Source organism: Hypanus sabinus, chromosome 31, assembly GCF_030144855.1.
Source record: "Hypanus sabinus isolate sHypSab1 chromosome 31, sHypSab1.hap1, whole genome shotgun sequence".
Taxonomy (NCBI): domain Eukaryota; kingdom Metazoa; phylum Chordata; class Chondrichthyes; order Myliobatiformes; family Dasyatidae; genus Hypanus; species Hypanus sabinus.
In genome coordinates this window covers 28,188,661-28,207,441 of record NC_082736.1, presented here as the reverse complement: position 1 = coordinate 28,207,441, position 18,781 = coordinate 28,188,661, and the positions used below count along the sequence as shown (strand labels likewise).

The following is an 18,781-nucleotide window of genomic DNA, read 5'->3' as shown; positions in this document are numbered from 1 at the left end:
GACGGGGTACGGTTACACATACAAAGAACAAGGGAAAAGCACTACAACAACTTGACCTTGACCTTGGATAGCCGCAGCTCCCTTACCAGGACAAACGATAGACCTTCCCAAACATAAAATCAATGCACTTACCTCCAATGAGGTGGTCTGTAAGAGAGACCGAGCCAGGGACAAGTCTCACCTTTTATAGCATGGGGCTGGGCAAGATAATTAATCCAATTAAGGTGACCGATAATTTAGGTGTGCGTTGATTAGTTGGGAGGGACCAAATGTTGATTGGCATGTGGTGTGTCCTCCGAGCCGCCAGGTGGCAGAGCGTCTGTCACGCGGCCGGTATCTCTGGATACACAGGGTCGATGGAAATGAATAAACAGTTGACCTTTAGGGCTGGGCTGAGCTGGAAGGGGGGGAAGATGCCAGAATAAAAAGGTAGGAGGAGGGGAAGGGGATAGATGAAGCCAGGTGGCTGGGAAAGGTCAAGGGCTGGAGAAAAAAGAATCTGATAATCTATAAGAAAGAATCTGTTGCATCCGGTGCTCCCGGTGCGGCCTCCTCTACATCGGCAAGACCCGACGCGGATTGGGGGATCGCTTCATCGAGCACCTCCGCTCCGTCCGCCACAACAGACAGGATCTCCCGGTTGCCACCCACTTCAACACTGCTTCACATTCCCATTCGGATATGTCCATACACGGCCTCCTCTACTGCTATGATGAGGCCGAACTCCGGTTGGAGGAGCAACACCTCATATACCGTCTGGGTAGTCTCCAGCCCCTTGGTATGAACATCGAATTCTCCAACTTCCGGTAATTCCCTCCTCCTCCCTTCCCCCATCCCACTTTCACTCTGCCTCCTCTTCCAGCTGCCTATCACCTCTCTCAAGATTCTGCCTTCTTCTACTACCCATAGTGCTTTCCCCTTAGATTCCTTCTTCACCTCTCCGGCCTTTCCCCTCCCTGCTTCCCCTCCCTCACCCCTTGATCTTTCCTCTGATTGGTTTTCCACCCTCCCCCCACCTTCTTTATAGGGCCCCTGCCCCCTCCCTCTTCAGTCCTGAGGAAGGGTCTCGGCCCGAGACGTTGACCGTTCGTTTCTACGGATGCTGCCCGATCTGTATGTTCACTGTATGTTTCAATGTACATTTGACAAATAAAGCTCATATTTCTGTCTTTCACTGCAGGAAACCTGCTTTTATAGTCTTCGCTGGTCCAGTTGAACCTCTGGTCAATGGAGATGACCCCAACATACTGATGGTGGAGGTTCCAGGGGATGGGAGGGTTGCGGATGTTGTTCAAGAAGGGGAGTAGAGATAGCCCAGGAAATTACAGACCAGTGAGTTTTACTTCAGTGGTTGGTAAGTTGATGGAGAAGATCCTGAGAGGCAGGATTTATGAACATTTGGAGAGGCATAATATGATTAGGAATAGTCAGCATGGCTTTGTCTTATGAGTCTGATTGAATTTTTTGAGGATGTGACTAAACGCATTGATGAAAGAAGAGCAGTAGATGTAGTGTATATGGATTTCAGCAAGGCATTTGATAAGGTACCTCATGCAAAGCTTATTGAGAAAGAGGAATGGGATCCAAGGGGACATTGCTTTGTGGATCCAGAACTGACTTGCCCACAGAAGTCAAAGAGTAGTTGTAGACGGGTCACATTCTGCATGGAGGCCGGTGACCAGTGGTGTGCCTCAGGGATCTGCTCTGGGACCCCTACTCTTCGTGATTTTTATAAATGACCTGGATGAGGAAGTGGAGGGATGGGTTAGTAAATTTGCTGAAGACACAAAGGTTGGAGGTGTTGTGGATAGTGTGGAGGGCTGTCAGAGGTTACAACGGGACATTGATAGGATGTAAAACTGGGCTGAGAAGTGGCAGATGCAGTTCAACCCAGATAAGTCTGAGGTGGTTCACTTTGGTAGGTCAAATATGATGACGGAATATAGTATTAATGGTAAGACTCTTAGCAGTGTGGAGGATCAGAGAGATCTTGGGGTCCAAGTCCATAGGACACTCAAAGCAACCGTGCAATTTGACTCTGTGGTTAAAAAGGCGTACGGAATATTGGCCTTCATTAATCGTGGAATTGAATTTAGGACCCGAGAAGTAATATAGGACCCTGGTTAAATCCCACTTGGAGTACTGTGCTCAGTTCTGGCCGCCTCACTACAGGAAGGATGTGGAAACTATAGAAAGGGTGCAGAGGAGATTTACAAGGATGTTGCCTGGATTGGGGAGCATGTGGCGACCCATTTCCTGGCGCATCCGAACCGACTCACAATTAGATAGCCTACGGGGGTTTGCGAGCACAGAACTTTGGAGCCTCTGCGCCATGGGGGGGCAGGTTGAGGGAGGCTTAAAAGTGAGGCTGAGGATTTCGAATAAAGTTTTTCCTTCGACTGCAGTTACCGACTCCGTGTCGTAATTTTAGCGCTGCGTGTAGCACACCGCTACAATTGGTGACCCCGACGGTCCAAACGATTTTTGGACCAGAAATGACCGACGCCGCCTCTGTTCATGCGGTTTCGTTGAAACTGCCGGGTTTCTGGACACAGCGCCCGGACCTATGGTTCCAGCAAGCCGAAGCCCAATTCCACGTTCACCAGATCCCCTCAGAAGACTCCCGCTACTACTACGTGGTGGGCTCCCTCGACCAGGACACAGCGGCCCAGGTCGCGGAGTTCGTACAGTCACCCCTGGCAGACGGCAAGTACACGGAATTCAAAGCCCTGCGGGCTGCCCGTTTACTGCACCTGGATGGCTTGGGCGACAGACCTCCATCGGCTTTAATGAATGAGATGTTGTCTCTGGCCGACGGACACAGACCCTGCCTCATGTTTGAGCAGGCATTCCTGGAGCAGCTGCCCGAGGACATACGCCTGCTGCTGTCCGACGCGGATTTCAGTGACCCCCGGAAGGTGGCAGCCCGGGCGGACTGGTCCATCGCACAGATCTCCCAGCCACGCTCCCGGCAGCAAACCAGTCCAGGCCCGGCCGCAGAGCCCGCCAACCCCCGGCCCAAGGAACACTGGTGCTTCTACCACCAGCGGTGGGGCGCAGAAGCCCGCCGTTGCCGCCCGCCCTGCAAGTTCCCGGGAAACGCCAGGGCCAGCCACCGCTGATGGCTACGGCGGCTGGCCATCGGGATAGCCTCCTGTATGTGTGGGATAGAAGGTCGGGATGCCGGTTTTTGGTCGATACTGGGGCCGAGATCAGCGTTTTACCTCCGACGAGTTACGACACCCGCAGCAGGGCACCGGGTCCCCCCCCTGAGGGCCGTGAATGGCAGCACAGTAAGGACCTTTGGCACCCGTCAGGTGCAGCTACAGTTCGGCCCCAGCCAGTTCACGTGGGACTTCACACTGGCCGCCGTAGCCCAACCGCTTCTGGGTGCGGATTTTTTGCGGGCTCACAGCCTGCTGGTCGACCTGCCCAGGAAGAGACTGGTACATGCCGAGACCTTTCAGACGTTCTCCCTGGGCGCGGCCCAGTTGCCAGCCCCTCACCTCGGCTCCATCACGCTGTCCGACAACGACTTCACCAGGGTCCTGGCGGAGTTCCCATCGGTTCTGGCACCGCAGTTCAGAGCGGCCATGCCCAGGCACGGCGTACAGCACCACATCCCGACACAGGGACCACCCCTCCATGCCCGTGCTCGGCGGCTTCCCCCGGACAAGCTCCGACTGGCGAAGGAGGAGTTCCAGAGGATGGAGGAATTGGGGATCACCCGACGGACCGACAGCCCATGGGCCTCCCCCCTGCACATGGTGCCCAAAGCGACGGGGGGCTGGAGACCGTGCGGCGACTACCGCAGGCTGAACGAGGCTACCACACCGGACCGCTACCCTGTGCCGCACATTCAGGACTTTGCAGCAAACCTGCACGGTGCACGGATCTTCTCCAAGGTAGACCTCGTCCGGGGATACCATCAAATCCCGATGCATCCTGACGACGTCCCCAAAACGGCTCTCATCACCCCGTTTGGCCTCTTCGAGTTCCTCCGCATGCCGTTCGGCCTGAAGAATGCCGCACAGACGTTCCAGCGGTTAATGGACGCGGTGGGACGGGACCTGGACTTCGCGTTCATCTATTTGGATGACATCCTCATAGCCAGCGGCAGTCGTCAGGAGCATCTGTCCCACCTCCGTCAACTCTGCGCCCGACTGAGTGAGTACGGTCTTACAATCAACCCCACCAAATGTCAGTTCGGACTCGATACCATTGACTTCCTGGGCCACAGGATTACTAAAGATGGGGCAACCCCTCTGCCCGCTAAGGTAGATGCGGTCCGCCACTTCCCCCGACCCACCACGATCAAAGGCCTTCAGGAATTCGTAGGTATGGTCAATTTCTACCGCCGCTTCCTCCCTTCAGCTGCCCGGGTCATGCGCCCCCTGTTCGCTCTGATGTCGGGTCCGAGCAAGGACATTACCTGGGACGAGGAGTCCGCCGCCGCTTTCGTTCAGACGAAGGAAGCTTTGGCGGACGCCGCAATGCTAGTACATCCCAGAATGGTCGCCCCTACCGCCCTCACAGTGGACGCATCTAACACGGCAGTCGGTGGGGTGCTGGAGCAGCTCATCGCAGGTCGCTGGCAACCCCTGGCGTTTTTCAGCAAACACCTGCGGCCACCCGAGCTTAAGTACAGTGCTTTCGACCGGGAACTGTTGGCGCTCTACCTGGCAATCCGGCATTTCAGGTACTTCCTAGAAGGTCGGCCCTTCACCGCGTTCACGGACCACAAACCGCTTACCTTTGCGTTTACGAAAGCGTCCGACCCCTGGTCATCCCGCCAGCAAAGCCACCTGTTCTACATCTCTGAATACACGACGGATGTCCGGCACATCTCGGGTAAGGACAATGTCGTGGCGGATGCGCTCTCTCGCCCTACCGTTCATGCCCTTTCCCAAGGGGTAGACTTTGAGGCGCTGGCTGAGGCGCAGCAGGCGGATGAGGAGATTCCGAGTTACAGAACCGCAGTCTCCGGTCTGCAGCTCCAGGACCTCCCCGTGGGCCCGGGTGAGGCCACCGGCCAGCCCCGTCCAGTCGTCCCGACAGCCTGACGGCGCCGTGTTTTCGACTCCATTCACAACTTGGCGCATCCCTCCATCCGGACAACCCTCCGGATGGTCTCCAGCAGGTTCGTTTGGCACGGACTCTGCAAACAGGTCAGTGAATGGGCCAAAACGTGCATGCACTGCCAGACGGCCAAGGTGCAGCGGCACACCAAAGCCCCACCGCAGCAGTTCCATCCCGCCCACCGGCGTTTCGACCACATTCATGTGGATATTGTGGGCCCCTGCCAGTATCGTGCGGAGCACGGCACCTCCTGACTATCGTGGACCGGTTCACAAGATGGCCAGAGGCGGTCCCGCTCACCGACACCACCTCCGAATCTTGCGCCCGAGCCCTGATCGCCACCTGGATATCCCGCTTTGGTGTACCAGCCCACATTACCTCCGACAGAGGCGCCCAGTTCACCTCCAGCCTGTGGTCAGCTATGGCCAGCCTTCTGGGGACTCAGCTGCACCACACCACTGCCTACCACCCACAGTCGAACGGGCTAGTGGAGCGTTTCCACCGTCACCTGAAGTCGGCCCTCATGGCCCGCCTGCGAGGAGCCAACTGGGCGGATGAGCTTCCCTGGGTCCTTCTCGGCATCCGCACAGCGCCCAAGGACGACCTGCACGCCTCGTCGGCCGAGTTGGTATACGGCGCGCCCCTGGTCGTCCCCGGGGAGTTCCTACCAGCCCCACGGGGGCAAGAGGAAGATCCCGCAGCAGTCCTGGGCAGACTACGCGAGAAGCTCGGTAACCTGGCCCCCATACCCACTTCACAGCACGGGCGGCACCCGACCTGCGTACCCAAAGACCTACAGAACTGTAAGTTTGTGTTTGTACGAAGGGGCGGGCATCGGCCACACGAGGGGCCGTTTATGGTGCTCCGGAACAACGGGTCCACGTTCGTGCTGGACGTTGGGGGGAAAGAGGAGGTTTTCACGGTGGACCGACTCAAACCGGCCCATGTGGACCTGGCGCAACCGGCCGATTTTCCGGCACCTCGGCGCAGAGGCCGACCTCCCAAGCAGGTTCTGGCCCAGACTGTGGACTTTGGGGGGTATATCGCCGGTTCTGGGGGGGGGGGGGGGTTATGTGGCGACCCATTTCCTGGCGCATCCGAACCGACTCACAATTAGATAGCCTACGGGGGTTTGCGAGCACAGAGCTTTGGAGCCTCTGCGCCACGGGGGGCAGGTTGAGGGAGGCTTAAAAGTGAGGTTTTTCCTTCGACTGCAGTTACCGACTGCGTGTAGCACACCGCTACAAGGACGCCTTATGAGAATGTGTCGAGTAAACTCGGCCTTTTCTCCTTGGAGCAGCGGAGGATGAGAGGTGACCTGATAGAGGTGTATAAGATGATGAGAGGCATTCATTGTGTGGATAGTCAGAGGCCTTTCCCCAGGCTGAAATGGCTAGCACGAGGGTTCATAGCTTTAAGGTGCTTGGAAGTAGGTACAGAGGAGACGTCAAGGATAAGTTTTTTTATGCAGAGAGTGGTGAGTGCGTGGGATGGGCTGCTGGCAACAGTGGTGGAGGTGGATACAATAGGGTCTTTTACAAGACTCCTGGAAAAGGTACATGGAGCTTAGAAAAATAGAGGGCTATGGGTAGTCCTGGGTAATTTCTAAAGTAAGTACATGTTCGGCACAGCTTTGTGGGCCGAAGGGCCTGTATTGTGCTGTAGGGTTTCTATGTTTAGATTTTGCACGGACTTATAAATTCTTATCTTTTCTTTTCCAAGTTTATTATGGATCCAGCATCTGTCACCATCTCCCAACCTTCTCACTATCTTTCTTGGCTTCAAGGGGATAATCTTACCAATACCACAACCTTGAAGAAATCGTAAGAATTTTATCCGTACCTTTGTTATAATGAAAAGCAAGTCTTTGTCCCTTTTGTACTGCATCCCTGGAACTGTTGCTACAAACAGTCTGTCTTTACGATCATCAGCACAGTGACAAAGCCACCGGACTGGAAAACTGATCCAGAGAAGTGGCTTTGAACACAGCGTGGCCACTGGGGAACTTGAAACTGAAATAATTATTTCAATCTGCAATTGAAGTTAACTTCACTTACAGCAACAAGAAACCTATCGGGTCGTCATGGAGACCCATTCGGTTTACGGATTCTGTTAAGGGAGGAGAAGAGTCATTCTAACTAGTTGTCTAGTTGTGGCCCATGAGGGCAACGTCTCCTGCACGTGATCGCCTGCATCTGAGGACTTTAAAGGAAGTGTCCATATAGATTGTTAGGGCGTCCTTGGGGTTAGAACATATAGCAAATAACCTTAGCCAGCAATCTTCAAAGATGAATATAGACTTCAGATTAAATTTAAAACACACCTCTTAACAATGGGTCCCTTAAGAACAATGAACAAAGGTTAACTGGAAGACTAGACGACGTTGATTTAAATTCATTATTTGGGTGTCTGTAGTGAAGGTTGTGTGCAGTTCGAAGAAAACATTGTGGATGCATTGTAAATATGGAATTGTCCTTTGACCTTAAGCATATAAAATGTCGTGTAGTGATGGTCAAACTGGTCTCTTGCTCTGAAAGGGGTCTCAGTATAAAGCCTGCTCTGTCACCTTTTGCTGAATAAGGAGGTTGCTTCATATTTGCCAGCTCTTCTCTCTGGCGACTTTGTCCAAGTGAAACCTAATGGCTGCGGCGTCTTTAGAACGTGGGAGGGAATCCCCAAATTTAATCGATGGCCCTGCCCAAGTCCATCTTAATATCTTCCTAACCTGCGTCTTTGAATGCTCTGAACCAGGATTAGTATTACCGATTCCCATTCTGATATGTCTATCCATGGCCTCCTCTACTGTCAAAATGTATCCAAACTCAGGCTGGAGGAACAACACCTTATATACTGGCTGGGTAGCCTCCAACCTGATGGCATGAACATTGACTTCTCTAACTTCCGTTAATGCCCCTCCTCCCCTTCTTACCCCATCCCTGACATATTTAGTTGTTTACCTGTTCTCCATCTCCCTCTGGTGCTCCCCCCTCCTCCTTTCTTTCTCCCGAGGCCTCCCGTCCCATGATCCTTTCCCTTCTCCAGCTCTGTATCACTTTCGCCAATCACCTTTCCAGCTCTCAGCTTCACCCCACCCCCTCCGGTCTCCTATCATTTCTGATTCCCCCACCCCCCCACTACTTTCAAATCTCTTACTATCTACCCTTTCATTTAGTCCCGATGAAGGATCTCGGCCCGAAACGTCGAGAGAGCTTCGCCCTACAGATGCTGCCTGGCCTGCTGCGTTCCACCAGCATTTTGTGTGTGTTGTTATCACCAAAAGATGTTGACTTTGTGCCAGCAGTGCAATGTGATAGATGATAAATACAGGGGAAAAAGCTGAATTACAGTAGTGTATAAATGTATGTTATCTAGTTAAATTAAGATAAGTAATGCAAAAACAGAAACTTAAAAAAAGGTTCTGAGGTCATGTTCACAGGTTCGATATCCACTTGGGAATTGAACAGCAGAGGGGAAGAAGCTGTTCCTGAATCGCTGAGTGTGTGTCTTCAGGCTCCTGTAACTCCTCCCTGATGGCAGAGGGGAAGAAGCTGTTCCTGAATCGCTGAGTGTGTGTCTTCAGGCTCCTGTACCTCCTCCCTGATGGCAGAGGGGAAGAAGCTGTTCCTGAATCACTGAGTGTGTGTCTTCAGGCTCCTGTACCTCCTCCCTGATGGCAGAGGGGAAGAAGCTGTTCCTGAATCACTGAGTGTGTGTCTTCAGGCTACTGTACCTCCTCCCTGATGGCAGAGGGGAAGAAGCTGTTCCTGAATCGCTGAGTGTGTGTCTTCAGGCTACTGTACCTCCTCCCTGATGGCAGAGGGGAAGAAGCTGTTCCTGAATCGCTGAGTGTGTGTCTTCAGGTTCCTGTACCTCCTCCCTGATGGCAGAGGGGAAGAAGCTGTTCCTGAATCGTTGAGTGTGTGTCTTCAGGCTCCTGTAACTCCTCCCTGATGGCAGAGAGGAAGAAGCTGTTCCTGAATCGCTGAGTGTGTGTCTTCAGGCTCCTGTATCTCCTCCCTGATGGCAGAGGGGAAGAAGCTGTTCCTGAATCACTGAGTGTGTGTCTTCAGGTTCCTGTACCTCCTCCCTGATGGCAGAGGGGAAGAAGCTGTTCCTGAATCGCTGAGTGTGTGCCTTCAGGCTCCTGTACCTCCTCCCTGATGGCAGAGGGGAAGAAGCTGTTCCTGAATCGCTGAGTGTGTGTCTTCAGGCTCCTGTACCTCCTCTCTGATGACAGAGGGGAAGAAGCTGTTCCTGAATCGTTGAGTGTGTGTCTTCAGGCTCCTGTACCTCCTCCCTGATGGCAGAGGGGAAGAAGCTGTTCCTGAATCACTGTGTGTGTCTTCAGGCTCCTGTACCTCCTCCCTGATGGCAGAGGGGAAGAAGCTGTTCCTGAATCACTGAGTGTGTGTCTTCAGGCTCCTGTACCCCCTCCCTGATGGCAGAGGGGAAGAAGCTGTTCCTGAATCACTGAGTGTGTGTCTTCAGGCTCCTGTACCTCCTCCCTGATGGCAGAGGGGAAGAAGCTGTTCCTGAATCACTGAGTGTGTGTCTTCAGGCTACTGTACCTCCTCCCTGATGGCAGAGGGGAAGAAGCTGTTCCTGAATCGCTGAGTGTGTGTCTTCAGGCTACTGTACCTCCTCCCTGATGGCAGAGGGGAAGAAGCTGTTCCTGAATCGCTGAGTGTGTGTCTTCAGGTTCCTGTACCTCCTCCCTGATGGCAGAGGGGAAGAAGCTGTTCCTGAATCGTTGAGTGTGTGTCTTCAGGCTCCTGTAACTCCTCCCTGATGGCAGAGAGGAAGAAGCTGTTCCTGAATCGCTGAGTGTGTGTCTTCAGGCTCCTGTATCTCCTCCCTGATGGCAGAGGGGAAGAAGCTGTTCCTGAATCACTGAGTGTGTGTCTTCAGGCTACTGTACCTCCTCCCTGATGGCAGAGGGGAAGAAGCTGTTCCTGAATCGCTGTGTGTGTGCCTTCAGGCTCCTGTACCTCCTCCCTGATGGCAGAGGGGAAGAAGCTGTTCCTGAATCGCTGAGTGTGTGCCTTCAGGCTCCTGTACCTCCTCCCTGATGGCAGAGGGGAAAAAGCTGTTCCTGAATCACTGAGTGTGTGTCTTCAGGTTCCTGTACCTCCTTTCTGATGACAGAGGGGAAGAAGCTGTTCCTGAATCGTTGAGTGTGTGTCTTCAGGCTCCTGTACCTCCTCCCTGATGGCAGAGGGGAAGAAGCTGTTCCTGAATCACTGTGTGTGTCTTCAGGCTCCTGTACCTCCTCCCTGATGGCAGAGGGGAAGAAGCTGTTCCTGAATCACTGAGTGTGTGTCTTCAGGCTCCTGTACCTCCTCCCTGATGGCAGAGGGGAAGAAGCTGTTCCTGAATCATTGAGTGTGTGTCTTCAGGCTCCTGTACCACCTCCCTGATGGCAGAGGGGAAGAAGCTGTTCCTGAATCACTGAGTGTGTGTCTTCAGGCTCCTGTACCTCCTCCCTGATGGCAGAGGGGAAGAAGCTGTTCCTGAATCACTGAGTGTGTGTCTTCAGGCTACTGTACCTCCTCCCTGATGGCAGAGGGGAAGAAGCTGTTCCTGAATCGCTGAGTGTGTGTCTTCAGGTTCCTGTACCTCCTCCCTGATGGCAGAGGGGAAGAAGCTGTTCCTGAATCGTTGAGTGTGTGTCTTCAGGCTCCTGTACCTCCTCCCTGATGGCAGAGGGGAAGAAGCTGTTCCTGAATCGTTGAGTGTGTGTCTTCAGGCTCCTGTACCTCCTCCCTGATGGTAGAGGGGAAGAAGCTGTTCCTGAATCGTTGAGTGTGTGTCTTCAGGCTCCTGTACCTCCTCCCTGATGGCAGAGGGGAAGAAGCCGTTCCTGAATCGCTGAGTGTGTGCCTTCAGGCTCCTGTACCTCCTCCCTGATGGCAGAGGGGAAGAAGCTGTTCCTGAATCGTTGAGTGTGTGTTTTCAGGCTCCTGTACCTCCTCCCTGATGGCAGAGGGGAAGAAGCTGTTCCTGAATCACTGAGTGTGTGTCTTCAGGCTCCTGTACCTCCTCCCTGATGGCAGAGGGGAAGAAGCTGTTCCTGAATCGTTGAGTGTGTGTTTTCAGGCTCCTGTACCTCCTCCCTGATGGCAGAGGGGAAGAAGCTGTTCCTGAATCGCTGAGTGTGTGTCTTCAGGCTCCTGTACCTCCTCCCTGATGGCAGAGGGGAAGAAGCTGTTCCTGAATCGCTGAGTGTGTGTCTTCAGGCTCCTGTACCTCCTCCCTGATGGTAGCAATGAGAAGAGGGGACGTCCTGGGTGGTGGGGGTCCTTGATGATGGATGCCGCTTTTCTGAGGCACCACTCCTTGAAGACGTCCTGGATATTATGGAGGATGCTCCAGCACCGGCCTGCTTTCAGTCCTTACAGGCTGCATCTCTGCACTCCGTCACTAAAACCTCCAACAAAAATAAAATGAACTCAAAACTTTGTGCCCGTCTAATATTGCACGTTCGGCTTTGTTAAGGATGTTCCCATTTTTGAGCTTACTTATATGAGTGTCAGGGTGGAGACACGTCTCTACCACAGGACAACTCCTTCCCTCCGCTAGCCTACAGGTCACCCTTGGGCAAGGTGTAGCCCCTGCTTAGCCCCCTGATCAGGGTCACGTGAAGGCACGGGAACTGGTGGTGGATGGTTGTATCAGCAGCCGGTGCAGATCACAATCCTGGTTATGTGACCACTGACAGCAGGCAGACAATCTCTGAAGGGTATTGATAATGGCTGGGGGTCACCCGTCTTGGAAAGGTGCTGTCCAGGAGACAATGGCAAACCACTTCTGTAGAAACATTTGCCAAGAACTATCATGGTTATGAGACCATGATCGCCTACACAATGGACATGACACACGACGATGATGATATGTGAGTTGGTGTGTAGACGCAAGAGAGTGCAGATACTGGAATTCAAACGACACATGACCTGCGGCAGAAACCTTGGGGTGGATCGGTATCTGTGAGGGGGGAGGGGGTGGATAGTGAGGAATCGTCAATATTGTTCGGAGAGCGGAGAGTGGAGACTGCCGGTGTAAGGTGGTGAGGCAGAGGTCAGAGATGATCGGTGGACTGGAGAGGGGGAGTACCGGATGACGAGTCGATGTGAAAGGCGGCTGGGATGGGGGTTGGGAGAGAGGAGACGTGCGGGTGTGTCTTGAGAACTGTTTCTCCTCGCTTTCCATTTGGCCCAGTGATACCCCTCAGTTTCTGACTCGCCAACCGGCGGAGGGCATCTATCACTAGCAGCACAGAGGCTCGGTGGATAACACTCCCAGCTGTGATAGTCCAGTACCACTCCAAAGGCTGCACACAACAATCTGACGCTCTGGGAGAAGGCAGTGCTATACCTGCTTCCAGATTCTAAACCACCTTGTTAATGCTGTGGCCCAATCCCGTTAAGCAGGGCGTCTCCTGCAGCCCTGGTGTCATCTGCTCCACGGACACATCGAACCTCATTTACCAAATTTCACGAGGTTCTAGAGGGGTCCCAGACGATCAGAAACCCACAATTTACCACCATTATTTAAGAGCAGAGGGGAGACAGGATGTGCGCTCCCCAGAAGGTAATGGCTGAATCTCACCGGTCACCCCGTTACACCACTGGTACTTAGGGCAACAATGAAGATCCCCCCCCCCATCTCTCTCTCTCTGCCCCTTGGCCATCTTCTCTATTGTGCCCCATGCCCCTCATTTCTGCCTCTACGGTACGGCGCCAAGCTGCCTTTGGTCTCCCGCGTTCCCTCCACCCTTCGGGGGTCCAAATGAAGCGCTGTCTTGACTATTGAACTGGCCTCTCTTCTCATCGTGTGCCCATCCATCTCCAACATTTCCTCACGGTGACACCAAGGGAGCAGGGCGCGGTTGGAGGTCTTTCTCGGAGGGTCCTCTGGACGCAGGCGGTCTGGTCTGGCGACAGCTCGGCAGGGCTGCTCTCGGTCACGCACCAGCGTTTCTGACCCGTGCAAGCAGCTCTGGTCCCACTTCACCTTGGGTTTGGGCACCGGACTCGGTGACAAGTCAGCTGTAGGGGCCCAGCAAAAACCCTGCACCGCCATGACGCATTGGGCGAAAGAACACGATTAAAAAAATCTATAAACAACATAAAACAATCTCAGCTTTTTCCTGCTGAAGCATGCCTCCTTCCGGCGGACAGTGGGATCACGAGTAGAGGAAATGCTGGGAGGCTGATAAGTCGCTGGAAGTTCATAGAAAGTTGCTCCACTGACCACACTTGAAAGCACAAAACCTTCGGATTAGTGGACAGGAAAAGTTGCCCAGAGAGCACAAGGCAAGTCGTGGCAGAGCTGGGACCGCTCTGCCAGGTTAGAAATCGTCCTTTAACCCGCAGAGTCAGAAGAAACCTTTTCATCCTTTAATGCGGCATCTGTCCTTATGACAACCCCCCCCCCCCCCCCCGGACCCTTGGATAATGAGATGCCAAGGCACTGGGAGAACCGTTTAAATGCACTCTTTATTTTCAATACAATAAGAATTCAGTAAATAGAGATTATAATATTCCAAACTTCAAATGGGAACATCAAGGCCACCCCATTCATTAGTAAGCCTTTTCAGGGAACACTTGGAGCCGCCCAGTAGAACCACAGTGTTTAATGAACCCTGTGCGGCGACCAGTCCTCTCGCACACACTCGACAAGCTTTCATTTCTGTTTATTCACCCAGCCGGACGAAGCCACAGACGGCAATTTATCAAATGAGTCGGCGTCGAGGCAGACATGTACATCAAGCGATAACGAAAACAGTATCGGGCCGGATTTTGTGCTCTCGAGGATGCGAATGTTAATCAGATTTTATAAAGGGTCAGTACAACATAACCTTAAGTCCACCATTGTCCCATCTAACTCCCAGGGCAAGCAGAGTAAAGAGCAGAGCTCCCTGCCCTGTCGCACACTCCCACGGCCAGAAAATGAAGGGTACGATCTGACCGAAGCTCTTTCAGCTGTTTCTTCAAAATGCTGCAAGCACAGGTCAGCTACTAAACGTGAAGCCCCACCACCATGCTGTCACGGACACTCCCAGGGCACACAGTGCACTGGCTCCCTCTACTCCTGCCCCATCTAAGAGAAGTGACCCCACAGGGCAATTAGGTACAGAGCTCCCCCCTGCAACCACCGCGACGACACAACACACACATACCCCTGCACGAGCCAACAGTTACACTTGCCGGAACTAGCTTCCCCACTTCGCGGGTGTGTTACCGACTTGAACGGAGGCAGCTGATGATGATCTAAACTCATAATGGTCTGCCTTTTATTTTTTTGAAAATGCCATTTCCACCGCAGACTTCATTTAACGTTCGGGGTGAAATATGATGGTAACTGATCATAGACTGTGTGCGGTGTCGAGACCAAACGAGCTAAGGCAAAATAGCAGACCAGCCCCGCCAGTCCATACCATCGGATCTGCTGGGCGTTTACCTATAATTTAAATCTTCACCACTGCACATCACTGTCGCAATGCAGTGCACTTATTCCATATCAATTTTTCCAGACTTGGCAATTTATAACACATTCGCCAACTTTCTATAAACAGCGATCGAGTACAGCCAAAAAAAACAGCATTTTGAAACATATACAACACCCTTACAAATCGGGATCGATTTTTGTTTTGGATATTATTTAAAGTGGCTCTGTAAGGTATCTGGTGCTCCTTTCTCTTCTCATGGAGCCAGGGCTTACTTCGGTACCACAGTGCTGTCTGGGTCGTGGTCCCCCTCCCTCCAACCCCACCGTCAGCACTGGTGCACTCTCTCCTGATGCTGTCCTGCCCTTGGCTGCCGTCCACAGACCCCTTGTTTTACAACAGGGGCTGGTATTCCCATCTTCATTAGACTGAGCACAGGCAGGAGCAGGGGCTGGGGCGATTACGCTCTGGAACGGTACGGAGGCTAGTTTTAAGTTTCCAACACCCTGTTAAGCTCAACCCGCTGAAGACCCAAACCGCAGACGGCTGCCAGCTCGGGGCCCTGACAACTGATACGATTTAGGTCAAACGTCCAACTCATTCTCAACGCCGCGGCCTTTGGCAAAGCAAAAGAGAAGAAAGAAAGCCCCCTGTACTCCGAAGGGCCCGAGGCGACACTTTGGCGGAGGGTGGAGGGTGGAATGGTCGCAGGGTCATTCCCTGCGGGACAACGGGAAGGGGCTGATAACTCTTGGCACTGAGCGCGTACTAAACTCCGGCTTCTCTTGGCACTAGGGTTAACACATCTGAGATGGTTCCTTTCCGAAAACATGAGAATACTTGCGGCCGATAACCCTGCACCCGAGCAGCACTGGCTGCAGAGTTAACACTGCTGTGGCTTTTTGCCTTGGGATCCCGGGACAGGAGACAAAATCTACTGTTTCACCCTCTCCCTCCCCTAAGCAGAATCTCTCTTCTCCCTCCCTAAGCAGAATCTCTCTGCTCCCTCCCCTAGGTGGTATTTCTCTTCTTTTACACGAAGTGTTTCAGCAGCTGTGAAGGTGTGCACACTGCAGTCTCTACGAGAGCTGTGCCATGCCCTTAGTTGCCCAATTCTGTCCTGCGTCCTTCTGAACTCGTCTCTGAGGGGCGTTTAAGCATCAGGAAGAGGTGTAGCTCGTCTGCACAAGTGAGTGGGGAGAACCCAAGGAAGAGGGTGAACCAAGAACTGCTGCACAAGAGGTGCCATAAATAGGCAGTGTACCAGACAAAACAAATTCTACACCTGTACCGATTCAGGGAATAAGCTCAAAGACTGCACACCCCTCTGGATCCAGACACCTCTTGCCGAAACCCAGAACCGGTGCGGACCAGCGTACTCCAGTTTCTACCGACAGTTCTGGGGCCACAGCTCGACTAAGGGGGCACCCGACGACGTCTAGACTGTGTCTGGCCCACCAGCCCCGCTAACCACAAGGCCCGTCTCTCTCCAGTCCGTGCAATGCGGGCATCTCTGAGAAATCTATCGATCTACACTTCTGCCTTTTAAAAAAAATATTTCAAATGAGACGTGTGTGAAGAACTCTCTTGAAAAATAGTGCTCTTTACCTCCAAAATCGAACATGTATCAGAAATCCCTTTTCAAAATACTTAACTAAACCAATCTTTGATAACTTGTCAACAAACAACTTGGCCTCCAAGCAGTGGAAACTCCCTGTCTGCCTGCCAGTTTTAGATTACAAAAATAACCCTTTGCTATCTCCTCCTGATTCACAATATTCTGAACTTTTATAAGTTCCCTTGGCTGACGTTTATTGTCAAGTTGAGGGCAGCACACCTTCCATTTCTATATACATAATGGAATTTACAACGTTGTCAAATTAAAGCAAGTATTAAAAGCAGTTTAGCAACTCAAGCACATCTCCTATCTGGTCCACAGCGAAATACACCTGGTTCTGCACATGACAGTAGTAACAGCTTGTCGCAAAGTCTGTCCCTTCCTACTTCTAACTTCCAAAACCTTTCTCATCCTCTGACCATTTTCTCACCTACCCTGCCATCTTTCCTACCTCCTGCGCGCTGCCTAGAATTCTTCAGAGGGCCCGTTCTCAACCGGTGAGGTGCTAAGCAACGATGAGCCGGCACATCTCCCCCGCCGGCCACTGCGTTAGGTTTTGAGATTACAAAATTAAACCCTTTGCTTCTGAAGCACCTCTTCTTGGGACTCCTTAAAATTCACAACGTTCTGAGCCTGTATAATTCCCTCAGTCGCCGGCCAGAGGCAGGGGGGAGGCTTGACACAGTAATGGGGGTGGGGGGAAAGGAAGTGAGAGTTAGCAGGTCAAAGGAGAGGTTTTTTAAATATATATATCAGTAGAGGTTAATGCATAGTTTTGACCTGTTGTCAAAAGTGCTCAGGTGATTTGAAAAAAAGTGGTGCAGAATGTAAGGCTTCTCTGAGTTCAACACAAGCACAAGGTTGTGCCCACTGCAAACTTAAAGCAGGAGAAAACAGACTGGGGTCTGAACTACAGAAGTTTTGTCCAGTTCTGATCAGAACTGAATAGTAACTGCTGGGTGTGTGTGACAAAGGAACACCGTGTGCTGTAAAAAATCCACTTTAAACTGAGCTACAACTTTCACCACAGCAACGGAGCAAAGAGAGTATTTCTGACAAAAGTTTTGCGATGCAAATCCCCGTGAAGCAGATAAACCACTCCCAACACCTGACACAGCAAAGTTTGGCAAAATGCAGTTTTTCCCCCCCCCCCCGCCCCACTTCAAGGCAGATTTGCTTCCTTTTAGAAGCAATTAACTGGTTTAAAGTTGAGGGATATCAATGGTGGGGGAGGGAAGACCGCTGGCACATGAAATTGAGAATGAACGGGAATGAAGTGCATAAAATCAGGTCTGACGCTCTTGCTAACCTATTCCAGCTCTCCACGTCATTTTTTTAAATAAATAAGCAGATATCCTAAAGCTGCACTTGGCCCTTTTATTTAATGGCCTTGCTTGCTCACTCCACACTCCCTACAGTCTGGTTAAAGAGCAAGTAAGGGGAAAGAAGGCGAGAGGGGAAAGATAAAAGCAGGGCGGGGGTGGGGTTAGAGATAAAAATGAGATGGCACCAACGGGGATAACATGTCTGATGGCTGCTTCTGGAATATGCACTTCCACCTGGCCTCTTTTGTAGACATTCAGGTAGACGGTGACCACCCTGGTTTAGATCGGGAAGGAGGAGGGGATTAAGAAAGGCCATGTTGAATTACAAACTTCATTTTAGAGACCCACCAGCCTTTCAACATTGTAAAAAACCTCGTCGCCATATGGTCCTACGGGGATTGGGGGGGGGCAAACACAACCAGATACCCAATACTTGTAGCTAGGATCACATTATTCCACTGTAAACACATCCCGTTACGCACTTGGGCTCTCATTTCTTTGACTACCTTTCCGGTAAACCAAGACCAGTACTTAGTGTTTCATGAATCTGTGCTGCTGACCACTCCAGACGTTTCGGCAATTTTTTTTGTTTTTGTTTCACTCCCTGAAAGAAAAGCATCGTTTTTACTGAATTCCAAACTCCCGCCCTCCCCTCCCACCCTCACCACATTCCCCGGGAACGCCAGGCATAGAGTCATCAGAGAAGAACAAGCTGGAATCGACTGGAATGACGTGCGAAGTGTGGAACGGTGTGGTGACTTGGAATTCTATCTTAATATAGCTTCTTTTTTTTTGGAGTCTCTGCCTATTTCTTCTTGAAGAAGCTGAACCTCTTCTCCCGGTCCTTCTCCTTGCTGTCCTTGTCCCGCCGCAGAGTGACGGTCTCGCCGCTGTTGGGCAGTATGGGGGGCATCGTCATGGCGCGGGTCAGGCCCTGGGGGGTGATGGGGTGGTGGTCCTCTTGACTGGTGGAGATTGACCTGGTGACCGCATCGATCCAGCTGCTCATTTCCGCCTGCAAAAGCACAGCCTTGTGAGTAAAACACAGCCAGTCGTAACCTCTCTACTTCGATCCTCCCCCTACTCCTTAGGAGAGGTCGAAGCTCCGCGTGACTGGAGATCCAATTTCCAGCTAAAAGCCCCAAATCTGAATAATTCACTGACTTGGATAGGCTGTTTTTCCATTGAGAGTTAGGAGAGGTTCAAACAAGAGAACATGAGTTGAGAGTTAGGGGGCAAAAGTTTAGGGGTAACACGAGGGGGAACTTCTTGGACTCAGAGAGTGGTGGCTGTGTGGAACGAGCTTCCAGTAGA

At 52.2% G+C, this 18,781-nt stretch overlaps 1 protein-coding gene across 4 annotated transcripts in view; it reads right to left on the bottom strand.

Moving 5' to 3' along the window:
- Window positions 1–17,611: 17,611 nt before the first annotated feature.
- LOC132384011 (spectrin beta chain, non-erythrocytic 1-like) overlaps window positions 17,612–18,781 on the bottom strand; it is a 444,742-nt gene continuing 443,572 nt past the window's right edge. For all 4 annotated transcript variants that reach the window (XM_059955276.1, XM_059955278.1, XM_059955275.1 and 1 more), the window contains one exon: window positions 17,612–18,482. In XM_059955276.1, the coding sequence (XP_059811259.1) occupies window positions 18,273–18,482 (210 nt within the window). In that variant the 3' untranslated portion in view covers window positions 17,612–18,272. The remainder of the gene's footprint in view (window positions 18,483–18,781) is intronic.